Source organism: Acanthisitta chloris, unplaced genomic scaffold (assembly GCF_000695815.1).
Source record: "Acanthisitta chloris isolate BGI_N310 unplaced genomic scaffold, ASM69581v1 scaffold41193, whole genome shotgun sequence".
Lineage (NCBI taxonomy): Eukaryota > Metazoa > Chordata > Aves > Passeriformes > Acanthisittidae > Acanthisitta > Acanthisitta chloris.
Window position 1 is genome coordinate 7,832 of NW_008663994.1, and position 12,690 is coordinate 20,521.

At 47.0% G+C, this 12,690-nt stretch overlaps 1 protein-coding gene across 2 annotated transcripts in view; it reads left to right on the plus strand.

Annotated features, from left to right (window-relative positions):
• Positions 1 to 8,349: 8,349 nt before the first annotated feature.
• SEPT8 (septin 8) overlaps positions 8,350 to 12,690 on the plus strand; it is a 26,793-nt gene continuing 22,452 nt past the window's right edge. The window contains exons 1-3 of one of the 2 annotated variants that reach the window (XM_009071146.1): positions 8,350 to 8,464; positions 10,475 to 10,670; positions 11,359 to 11,545. In XM_009071146.1, the coding sequence (XP_009069394.1) occupies positions 10,504 to 10,670; positions 11,359 to 11,545 (354 nt within the window). In that variant the 5' untranslated portion in view covers positions 8,350 to 8,464; positions 10,475 to 10,503. The remainder of the gene's footprint in view (positions 8,465 to 10,474; positions 10,671 to 11,358; positions 11,546 to 12,690) is intronic. The other variant, XM_009071145.1, reaches the window with a different exon arrangement.

Consider the following 12,690-nt stretch of genomic DNA (forward strand, 5'->3'; position numbering starts at 1 on the left):
CTTACAGGGAGGTGGCTGCAGTGCATGTTCAGCTCATGGGTTTCACAGGTGTGCAGCAGAGCCTTTGCTTCCCCAAGAGTGGCTTGGGGCACACAGGACATTGTGGAATATTGGCACTGGACTAGTGATTTTTTTGAAATTTTTGTTTTCCCTAGATGCTGAGCATTGCTCTTTGCAGTGCACTCTCTGGTCACTTGCTGGGCTTAGAGTTTACGAATAGCTGTTAAAAATGGGTCCAAAGCTTTCAAGAAAGGCATCACATCAGGCAGCATAACCTTTAGCTAAAGGCTAAGAGCTCAGCTTTTGAGCCTCCTTGCCTCCGTAATGTAAAGTGGCTTTAATTTTCACTTGGCATGTCTTGGTGGTGACTCCATATCTGGTTTCTTCAGTGATGTTTTTGCCTGCCTGGAGTGCAGCTGGGAGCCGGGAGGGATATGAATAAAGGCTCAAGTGTCTGGGAAAATTCTTGGCATTCTTAGAACAGTGGTTTAAAGGGGGGCTGGGAATTGTGTTGGTTTAGTGTGAGGTTTTTGGGGGGGACTTCATTGTGTGCTGGGAGCTTGTTGTGAGCATGCAGCAAGTGGAGATGACAGTGTCCTGTGCATGGAGAACTGGCTCAGATGTGGCTGTGCTCTGCTGTGCTGTGTGCTGGAAAAGAGAAGGAAGGGAAGGCACTGGGGCTCTGCCTTGACATTGCTGAAGGGAAGGGCAGTGTTAGGCATCATCATGCTACCTTTTACAACTCTTCAGGGCTGCCACAGCAGCCCTCTCTGCACAGGCATAGTGAAGGCAGAGGTGCTCACACCATGTCAGGTGTGACTTGTTTGTCTGGCCATTTACCACCACCAGAGCGGACAGGAGCAAGAGGCAGCAGAGAACCTGAATCACAGTGGGTTGCTATTGTGAGACAACTGGTAAATCAGTATAAACCTCACATCTAAAACTTTTTTTCTGTGGGTTTATTGTTTCTTCCTTTCTTTTCCCCCCAGCCTGTTATTAAGTGCTCCACTATGGGGATCCGATATTTTAAGCGCATGCTTAAGATTAACTGAAAACCTTCAGAGTTGAGCGTGTGCTTGCACTTTGCAAATCTGTTTGAGATTAGGTGCAATTTAGATGCAGCACTTGTAGCCTAAGAGGTGCTGAGAGCACCACTGGCCAGGCCCAGCTGAGTGTGCTTCATCTCCAGTGCCAAAAGTACCTATGAGGTCATGCCTTTTACGTGTAAGCCCTCTGTTAAGACTTACTGTGCTCAGAATCCTCTGACTGTTGTTAAACAACCTGAAATCTGGTTTTATTACCTCTCTCAGGCCATGTTTTTCTGCTTAGTAGACTGCAAAGTGCAGGCTCATTCACTGCTGCTGTTATACATCTAATAGTCCTTAGCCTATGAGTACAAGACAGATAATATTTTGATGTATGATAGCGTCTGTTTTGAATGTTGCTTGCACCATAGAGGTGTTTTTCAAACATCAGGTGTGGTGCTGCTGTTAACTGCCCCTCAGCTCTGAGCTAGGAAAAGAAATGTTTTCTTCATGGTAACATGAGTCTGTACTTGCTGCTGTCGCTTTGCAAATGTCAAGTGGCATTTGTTGAGCCAGTATTCAGAGATGGAGAGGATCTCCTGAGAGAGGCGATTTGTCAGATTTTTCTGCATTGATCCAGAAGCTGGGCCAAGCCCCAGGGAGTGCCTGCTTGGACAAAGAGGCTTAATTTGGCTTCTGACACTGTTTGCCCAGAGGTCTCTAGGCAAGGACTCAACTGCTCCATGACTCAGTGTACTTGTGAAATGATGCTAAAACTGCAAGTGCCTTTGTAAGGAATCTTGTAGTGATGAGCATTTGAGGGAGGTCGTGGAGTTGGGCTAGGGACCCTGTGTGTGCTGGGCCTTGAGGCAGCCCTCTCTGTTCTGTGGTTTGTGGAACTGCTGCCCGAAGTGCTGGGCCTGAGAGGGGCCAGGCAGTGCCTGCAGCTGGCAGTGTGGCTGCTGGGCTGCCAGCATGCATGAGCCTGTACATGGGACCAGCTTGCTCTGCTTGGATTGAATAAACAGCCAAATCTCAGTCCTTTCTCTGCTCAGCTGCAAATGACTCCCTGCATCAGGACCGAATAATTTCTTGATTCCATGCATTTCCATTCAGGACACAAGGGAATAGCATCCTACAAACAAACCCCACTGATGCATGTATTAATCCCTGTGTTGCATACACTGTTGTGGATTGTGGGTGGGTTATGGAGAAGGTGAAGGCATTGTTTTGTGGCCAGCAGCAGTCCCCAGCTGTGCTGGGTGCTGAGCCAGCCCCTCAGGGCCATGACTGCTCCGTCCTGCCGTGAGAGCCCTGCCAGCGGTGTCGTGGCCATGTGGAGCAGCCCATGGAGCTTACTCTGCTTTTCTTCTTGCTGCTCTCTGAGTCACACTGATCAGGGAGCTGCAATCTGTCTGCTAGTGCTGGTTTATCTTTCTGTTTTTGATTTGATTGTAAACTGGAGGGGAGAGGATCTGTCTGTGCTCTGCACTTTGCCGGGTGCCTGGCACACTGCTCCGACTCCATCTCTGCATATGCTGCTGCAGTGCAAAGGGATGTGCCCATGAGTATATCCAGGGCTACAGACCTCCCACAAGGCATCTGTGTGATGGCAATGACTGTACCCAGGTTGGAGGGGCACCCATGCTGCAAAGTGCTGGAGGATTTGGTATTGCATAACGTAAAGATGCCATCCAGGACTGAGGAATTCAGAAACAGAAGTGTGCCTCAGTAGTGGCAATTGAAGTGGCGTGGAAAAGTGCCATACAGATGTTGTGTTGTTGCCTCTTACTGTTTTCTGTGTGTGGAAAATGTAAATGGAAAACCTTGGAAGACAAGGACCTGAAATACAGCTGCCTTGTGGGCTCTTAGAACACAAAAGCTCCCCTCTGAACTGCTGTGATTCTCCCTGCTTGGGGTAGTGTGTGGAGAGCTGCAGCCGGGCCACAGCTCAGGGAGATACTGAGTAGTGGTGTGGAGGTACCAGAGGGAGTGTTTGGGAGCAGCAGACACTTCTGAGGTGAAGGTCACTGCTCAGGTGCAAGCCCTTTTCATGTAGCAGAAAGAAGAAAGCACTGAATTTCCCTCCTCCTTCCCCTCTAAGCCTTTGTCGTTTGGCCTTGGAAAATGTCAGCTGTTCATCTTTCTCACTTATGTTTTGTAGGGCTGTAGACATGGGAAAGGGCACCTCAGATACAGAAAAATGCTGTGCTATCCCTCATGGTATAAGCCCAGGAGTCTTCACTGTTTATCAGCTAAACCATGTGATTTTTGCTTTTCCCTTTTGGTTTTATTCACTGGTTGCTTGTATGCTGATGAGTGCTGTAGCAGGGCTCAGGGTTTACATTAGAACTCCCATCATGCCAACTGCTTTAAAATAAATATCACCATTTAAAAAAAATAAATATCACCATTTATGATTGTGGCTTTCAATTACGCTTTTGTTTACCCATATGTTTTCACCTGCGTCATTCAGGAAAACAAAACCTAGGGTTGTCTCAAGCAGGAAACACAAGCATATGTCACCAAGGAGCATTTTGGGTTGAGATTAATTAAAAGATGATATTTCTAGAGATCTTTCTATTCTTTTTTCTTTTTTTTTTTTTAAACCAACTGATATCAGAATGGTCTTTTCTATCCAAGGTTCAGTCTGTTCATAGTGCACCCAGTGAAAGCCGGAACAGGGGCAGCACATCAAAAGCAGTGAGCTGCTCTGCTCCACCCCAGAAGCCCCAGCTAGGAACACTCTGCAGCTGAGGGGCTGCTGAAGATGAAGCTGATCTTGCTGCTGCCATCCTCCCTGGCTTGTGCAGGCAGTGATAAAGCCACTTTTCCTGGAAGAAGCTACTGAAAAATGTAATGATGCAGAGTGAAACTGATGCTAATTTGGAGGTGAAGCATGAAGAGAAACTGTGATCAGGTTGTTATTTTGTGAAGAATTGTAGACACACAGTTTGATGCTGTAGCCTGTGCACTTTTCCTCACAGGTTTTGTTAATCACTCTGTCTACAAGGAAGAGCTCAATTAGTATGTGATACAGTGTTGACTCTCTTACAGGGATCTGGATTTGGTCTCTGTGTTTCTCTGCTGCCTTTTCTTGTCTGACTTGCAGTAAAGGGACAAATAGCATATCATCTTCTACGGATGTGGTTTGTGGCCAGCTGCCCACAGCAATGCTGCTCCAGCTTCCTCCCAGCCCTGTGGTCCCACCGCATGGCATGGCCTGTGGGACCCTGCTGTGGATGGACTTGGGAAGCTGATGTGGGTTTGAAGTGCAGTTTTTGATTCCCTGGGCAGCTTTATGCTGGTGTGGCCACAGGAATGGGCCAGCATGCCGTTGTGCATCCCAAATGCATCCCCATCCTCCAGCAGAGTGTGTCTAGCACATAGGGTGCCTGGTGCCTTATAGCAGGTTTGAAGCACTATGTTTGGAGGTTTTGTTTCAGTTCTTGTGGTGCTCAGCTAAGTGCATCCATCTGTACTACCAAGGGCATATCAGTCTTTCTGTGCATTCCAAGAAAAGGATTCTGTGATGTTGTCGAACCAGAGCTAAAGATTGATGTCCCTACGGATTAGCTGTTGTTCCTGGTGGATGTGCCCCCAGATGCCATTCATGTGCCTGTTTCCTTGACAGACTCTGCTTCTCAGCCAGACAGAGCATCTGTGAAAATGTTTAAAGGGCTGTGGATTTGAAAATACATAAATACTCCTCTGAAGTTATGATCGGTCTTTCCTTTCCTACAAAATTCCAGATTCAAAATACATGTTATCCCCTTGTCTCTCTGCTTCAAGCCTGAAGATCAGCTCAAGGCACAGAAATCTTCAAAGAGCATGTTCAAAGACTGCAAGTTAAAACCTTGGTAGCTGTCAATCTTAAGATGCCATTAGTGACCCAAGAAGTGATGTTCAGGGCGGCAGTGTCTGTTTATGGTGGGAGTTCCCACTCAGAGCCATCACAAACTCTAAATGATGATGTTGTGAAGTGATGAAGTGGGCTTCAGGACAGGTTGGCTGTTTCATGGTTGTTTGCAGCCCCAGGATGGGGTCCTGCCTGGTAAGAAGCAGCAGTGTGTCTCTCCAGGTCGTGAGATGAGTGACCCGGTTCTTACCAGGTGCTGTGGAGGGCAGGAGTGCAGCAGGGACCAGTGCAACTGGAAAGGGCTGTGTTCCTGCCTGGCCCTTGCTGTGACCAATCCCATCTGGCTCTGCCACATAACCTGCCAGCTTCTGTCCTGCAGGGCAGTCTCAGCACTGGCACAAAGTGTGTAAAAAATCCTACTCAAATTCTTAGCTTTTGTTTAAAACAAAACCAACAAAAAGAAAACAAACCCACATTGCTGCATTACTACTGCCCTCATTTATTGCAGCATTTGTATTCTGGATTGATTATTTATGCTGAGCGTTGCAGGCTGGCTGCTTCTGCTGGAAAGGATTCAATGTGGAGTGTGACCTTGTCTTTGCTAGCAGGTGAACTGTGTCAAGCTGTCCTTGAGCCACCCTTGGGCATGTGGGAGCTGGCCAAAAGGGCTGGTCATTTGGGGTTGCTCATCAGGATGGTGGGCAGGTTCCTCTCCAGTGCTGGTCAACATACCAAACTCCACAAGTGAGCAGAAGTGTAGTGGTTGTATTTGCAAGGCTGTCAGGTTTGTAAACTCGGTGGATTGGAGGGAAAGAATAAAACAGTGAAAACTTTTTTCTCCCTTTCTTTCTTTTCTTAATCTTATTACTTCCCAGCAGCTGTTGCTATTGTTTGTCCTAACACAGCAAAATCCCTTCAGAGCTGAATGACAGTTGAACACACTGCAAGCACAGCAAATGGGTTTCTGCTTTGGTATCAGCAGTGCCTTGAACTTGAACCAGATTATTATTGCTGCTTACAGAAATATAAGGAAACTACATTTCAAGGTCACTGGCAAAAAAAATATTTCGCTGAAGTTTGGCTTATTGGTTTAGCAGCTTTGAGAGATGGTGAGCAGCTTGTGTAAGTGTATTGCTGTCCCACACCGAACAGTGACCTAACGCCAAAAAATAGAAGAGAAAAACCCCTGTGCGGATGCTTTTGGGTTTCCTGCGGCCGAGGCATGACTGAGTTCTCAATGCAGCCTTGCCTGGCTGGAACTTATTTAAATGCAGCCTTGCTGTGCTGGAGCCTATTTTAAAATCCGGAGCAGTGGTGCTGCCTGTTGCCTGGAAACCTCCTCCCAGCCTCGGGCACTTTCAACCTAATCATAGCCATCAGCAGTCTTTATTTATTTCCCATCCAAAATGTCATCCCAGGCTTCTGGTTTGTGTTTTTGTTTGCTTGTTTTTGTTTATTATTTAAAGTGAAAAGACACAAAGTGTAACCGTCAAACTCGGTGACTTTCTGTGGGAACAGCTTGCTCGGCTGTCACCGCATTGCAGTGGTGGGAACTGGCATTTTAAGCTCAGTACGGTGGTGGCTCCAAGGGACACGGGGAAGAGAAGGAGGGGGGCTGAGGGAATGGGCTGAGTGCCCGAGGAAGCCCCCCGAGCTCTGCTGGTGCCTGCAGTGTCTTCCTGTGCCTTGTGACAGCCTCTTCCTTAAGGGGAAAAATCAAACCTAAGCAGCTCTGAGTCCTTTCCCTGCACACACGTGTCCCAAGTTCCCCTTCCCTCTGCAGTTGCAATAGCCCAAGCCAGACCCACAGGCTCAGCATTGGGCTGCCTGAATCACCTGAATTCACAGACGCCTTAAAACCTTAATTGCTGCCATCAGTTATACAGGGAAACTTTAACTGATTGCTATTTCTGCATAGTTAGTGAGTGTGATTGATCCTAATGGGATGAAACAGAATGGATCACAGGAGCCCAGCTATGATTCAGTTGTGTTTCTGTCCAGGGAGTCCCTTGGAAGAGCACTGGGCTAAAATATCTGAAAGGGAGTAATAAATGCTAACCAGGACAGCCAGATGGTTTATATGTGAGGCATAGGAGCTGCTTCAGATGTCCACAAGTTGTTCTTCTGATTTAAATGGTTTATTTTACAAAGCTGAGAATATTTGTTCTACCAAAGGCAGAGCTGATAGAGGTTTTGACTTGAGATGCAGTTGAACAAAGGTTTGTGTTGTATAGCAATCTCACTGCAGGCACAGAGCAATATGCAAGGCTTATCACGTCATTTCTTTTATTTTCCTCTTGACTTATGGTTTGACAGGCAGCTTAGGCTCTTCTCATGGATTCTCTTGTCTCACAGTCTTAGTGCTGGGACATTAAGTCCCAATTGTCAGGAACAGACAGAAGAACCAGAGCCAGGCCACGAGCACTTTTTTCATACCCATCTTCTATATCTGCTGGTGATTAAGAAAAACAGTCATTTACCGAAGAAACTGTGAGGGTGAATGAATCATGCTCTGAAATCCTGTCTCCTTGCTTATCCATGGATGGGTAAAAGTGCTTGAGAGGCTGCAGGGGGGGTGGTCTGGTCCCTGGGTTCAGAGTGTTGATGAGTTGTGCAGAGAGGTGGCAACATCTGTTGAAATATTTGTGCTAATCCAAACTTTCCTGGTTTTAACCACTAGAAATAGAAATGACCCTTCTGTCAGCTCCTCTCTCCTGGGCTTTGTTGCTGCACTGCTCTGCCTTGCTGTATAGCACAGGGTATAGAGCTGCTCTTTCCTTGGATTTTATTATCTTAGTTCCTGAGCTAAGCTTCTACAGGTGATCAGCTTCTCTGGGGGAGGGAGGAGACGGAAGGAAGAACAAAGTGCACACGGGGGAGGCAGGAACAGAAACAGCAGAAGAACGGTGGAAAACTGTGTGGTCACAGATGGTAAAGCAAGAGGGTTCCTCGCCTTGCCTGCTCCACCAGCACCTCCAGTGCCTGAGCGAACAAACCATGCTGCTTGTGGCAATAGCTAAGGGAAAAAGATAAATACTCGTGAAAGAATGCAGAGTCTGTTGAGCTGAATTCAGTGCTGGAGGGTTTAAGAAAATAAAATCAAAGAAGTCAAGGAGAAATGAGTGCTAAAACACACAGCAGTGGGTTTTCTTTTGCTAATCTCTCCCAGCTGCATGTAGTTGGAGCTCACACTAGTGTTTTCTTTTCTTTGGAGCCTGGTAGCTTAGTTCTCCCAATTCCCCATGAATATCAGTATTTTACACCCTCTTTCCTGTTGGCGGTGACTGTTGGGGGATTTGTGCTGTGGTGTGCCAAAACACAAGCTCTTATGGGCAGTGCTGTGGTTTGTGTCAGTGGCTCTGTGGTGCCCAAGAGAGTGAGTAATCTTGGACTTGGTGATTCCTGTCATCAATCTGATTTGCCATCCCAGTGTGGTTTGCTAATCTGTGTTCTTCTCCCTACCAGAATGAAGAGAAGAGGAACCTTTCCCTGGGGGGCCATGTCGGCTTCGATAGTCTCCCCGACCAGCTGGTCAGCAAGTCCGTCACACAAGGCTTCAGCTTCAACATCCTCTGTGTGGGTGAGCACAGTCCTCTGCAAACAGACATGGGGTGAGGTTGGGACCAGGATTTCGTGTGTGTCCTGCTGTGCTACAAGCCTCAGCAGTGACTTTAAGCAAGTCAGAAATGCCAAACTCTCTTAAAAAAACACTGAGTCAAACCGGGAGAATTTCTGTAGTCAGTGAGGTATTGCTCATCTCCTCTGCTGCATTAGTTTTGGAATAGGAAGGATTAAGAGAATACTGTATATGGCAAGTTAAGAGTTTCCATTTGCAAACTAGGGTGGCTGGCATGAGCAGCTCTTGGTGAATATGATGTCCAAGTAGATGCAGTCAGATGCACCACGGTTTAGCTGAGACCTGCTGGTGATAACTTGGTGATTTCTGGGTATAAGCCTGCACCCCAAACCTGGGGTTAGAGTTTTGTGCCTGGTTGATGTTTTCCAAGGTGAGTCAGAGGGCTTGAAGCATGGCCATCTCTGTGCTAGGAAGAGGAGGGGAATGTTCCTGTTCTTATTGATTGTAAAGTATTTATCTTGAAGATTGTGAGTGTGTGTGAGGGGCTGACTTTAAAATAACCTCATATATTCTTGGGTTTTGATTTTGGTATTGATGTGATCTAGCAGGCAATGCTGGCTGAAGTACTAGAGACCAGTTCCTTCCAGTGATGAGATGAGCATTATTTTTGCTTTGGCTGGTTCTTGTGTAGTGAATGAGGTCTAAGTATTCAAACCTGCTAGACCAGCAGAAATTATGTCCAGAGACAACAACTCCTTTGACTTTGTGTAGACTGTGCAGCAACACCCTGACAGCTTTGACAAGGTGCTTGTGCCATACCCAAGCCACTTTTGCATATCCACACTACAAGTAAAAAGCATGGCTGAAGTCCCAGTTGAACTTCATGGACTTGTTCCTTAGCAGAAGGGTGCTTGCAGCAGAGGGCAGTATGCTTTTAATTAGTGTCATTCTTGGGATACTAGAATGGATATTCCTGCATTCTCATCTGGCCATTTTTAATTTTTTTGGGGACAAGAGAAAAAGCCCCACCCTGTTTGCCAGTTCCTACTCCCGACAGACTCCTCCCTTGTCTCCTCAGCACTGACCACTGCCTTGGGACATCTGAACAGGAGAATGTATCTTAGATCAGTAGTGAGTTTTCCACATATCTCCTTTCAGATTAATCTAGAGCACCAGCTGCTCTATTCCTTATGCAACTCAGCCACAGCTGGCAGGAAGCACAGTGTGCCTCTGCCCAACTCTGAGCACCGTGCGGTGCTTATTCTCCTGTGAAGAGCAGAGCCTGTGGTGCTGAAAGAGGCAAGAAGTCCAAAGCCCTTGGCAGCAGGCATGGCACCTTCGTGGAACAGAACCTTGCTCACCCTTCTGCTCTCCCACTAATATATCTGCTGTAGAGCTCCTCAGCAGTACCTGTCTCTGCTGAGTGGTAGCAGGATGGACTGCCTGGCAAATGAGCAGGGAGTGGAAGGTTATTTCCTTGGATTTTGCCTCTGTTCACTCCTGTGGCCAATAGTGCTGTTTGTAGTGAATGAGGAGTTTAAATGGGGCCCCTTGTAGGCCAATCTGGAAATTATCAGAGTCCCATTTCATTACCAGGAGCAGCAGTTCAAAGCATTTCTGGCTTAAAAACAGCTTGTCAGCCAAATATTCTGGGATGGAGCTTTTTGTGATGCATCCCAGGCATCCTTCAATGGCTACTAAAATTGTGCTCTCCGCAGCTTCTCTGGTGCAGCATCCCAAGCAAAATCAGGGGACGTGGAAAGAAAAATGGTGTGCTTTGCTATGCTGTATGATACTCACTGGGAGATGAGACCCAAGTGTACTGTGTTGATTTTGCATTAAGCATTGGAGGCCTTCACGGATGCAGATCCCTGTGTGACAATTATATGTCTGTCCACAAGTAATTTGTAGTGACCTTTCACAATATAATTTAGTTCTGCTCTCTAATTAATGTGCTTTGAAGTACCTGTGCCAAAATCATGCCACAGTGAGTTGATGTTTTGTCCTTCCTAGGTGAGACTGGCATTGGGAAATCCACGCTAATGAACACCCTGTTCAACACCACGTTTGAGACAGAAGAAGCCAGTCACTACGAGAGTGCAGTTCGCTTGCGGCCACGCACCTACGACCTGCAAGAGAGCAATGTCCACCTGAAGCTAACTATTGTGGACGCGGTTGGATTTGGGGATCAGATAAATAAAGACGAAAGGCAGGTCTCGTGCCATCTGCTTGGCGTTTCTGGGCTTGCCTCTGATGCTTAGTCATGAGCTGCCTGCAGTTCCCCTTGCAGTGTGGCAGAGTTGTCTGTGTTTCTGTTAATGGAGTTGTTCCCTGTAGTGGCTGTTGTTCTGGGACTAAACATAGAGTGAATCGGGTGAGAAGCAAAAAAGAGATGTCATAGGAGGTCTTTTCAGCAGAGAATAGTCTACTCCAGGAGTGTGAGCAGTTAACAAGCTGTCCTCAGTGCAGGGTCAGGAATTATCTGTTCTGGCAGTGATTGGTGTTTCTGGACTTGTCTCATTTAATTACACAGACATCTTGCTCAAGCCCCAGGTAAAGGCTTTCTGAGACTGCAGGGTCTCTCCTTGGTCATGTTGTATTGCTACAGCCAGATGGCTCAGCCCTGAGATCTGGGCAAAGTTTGATCTGGGGAAGTAGTCATCTTTCTAAGTTTCACTGTCCTTAGATTTTGCAGTGCAGCCTCAGGAATCTCCAGCAACTATTGAGTTGTAATGTCTGCATGTAAATACCACTCTTTTCCTGTTGTGAGGCTAAATTGTTTGAGCCCTAGCTCCTTTTTAAATGATATCATGAATTGTCTGGGAGAACTCTCCTTAGGCCTTGAAACTGTGTAAGTTTGCATGGCAGTATCTGGGTTGCTAATGGAATGGTTTTAGTTACAGGCCGATAGTAGAGTACATTGATACGCAGTTTGAAAATTATTTGCAAGAAGAGCTGAAAATTCGACGGTCTCTCTTCAACTACCATGACACGAGGATTCACGTCTGCCTGTACTTCATCACCCCAACTGGGCACTCACTCAAGTCCTTGGACCTGGTGACAATGAAGAAGCTGGACAGCAAGGTAAGGGGTTGGAGACCATGGTCCCTCTTTCTAGAATGCTTCTGTTGGTACTGACTGTCATGTGGAAAGTTTTGTTTCTTTTGTGTAAGGGCTGGACTCCTTCCTGCATGGCAGCTGAGCCAGTTTTAGGACTCTGGTAAAGCTTTGTTTGTCCTGGTGGTTGCTGAGGTCCTGTGCTTGATTTCTCATTAACTTTCCTGAAAAATGTCAGGTGAAAAACCTCTTTTCCAATTGGTTGTGTATATTCTAGACTGTCCCTCATTGCAAGAATCTTACCCAGATTAGTTGATATTTTTCAAAGCCATCAGCTGCAGCTTTATTAGCTCCTCAGTACAGGTGTGCAGGTGAAGATGCCTTCCAGCTCCAGCTGTTGAACTGTAAAAATGGTAGAGCCACCTTTGCTGTCTTGACCTGTCAGCAAGGGCAGAGGGGATGAGAGCCACTAAAACTGTGGATGTCCTAAGGTAGTGGTCAGTGCTGAGGAGACAAGGGCTGAGGAGAAGGTTTGGCTGTTTGTGCTGGTGCACAGCGAAAGTGTGAGCTGTCACTGCTGGCAGGGCCAGGAGATCTGGATAGAAGACCACAGTATCTTCTGAAAGTGCAGATATACTGAGGAATTCTCAAGGTCATAGGAATCCTAAAAGTGGGTCATGTTTCTTTGCACATAAGCTGTTTTGCCTTAGGGGGCAGTGGGTTACTTAACTGACTACGGCTGATATTCCTGCACCTAGGAGGAAGTTTCTGACACACTTTTGGGTGTCCAGCTGGCTTCCAGGGAGCTATGGGAGGCTTCAAAGGTCACTAATGGCAAAAGCATCTCATCTTTTCTTTGCAGGAATTTCCTGTCTTTCAGAGCACTGTTTTAGCAGCAAGGTGGTTCCTCTCAGATGGTAGATGCTGATCAGCCTACAGAGGGGCAGGCAGGGCAGCTGGGACCCCACAGAACCAGGGGATCCCCTGAATTACATTGAGGAGCACTTTTTCCTCTGATTGTTGTTCACGTGCAGCTCTGTTGGACTTTCCTCACACAGTCCCTTCTGCTTGCCCTCTCTGCCTGGGGCTGGTGGCCTGCTTTTCCTTGGCCCCAGTCCAGAGCAGGCACTGGTTTCCCGTTGCAGTGAGCTGTTTGTAACTGTAGTGGCTGG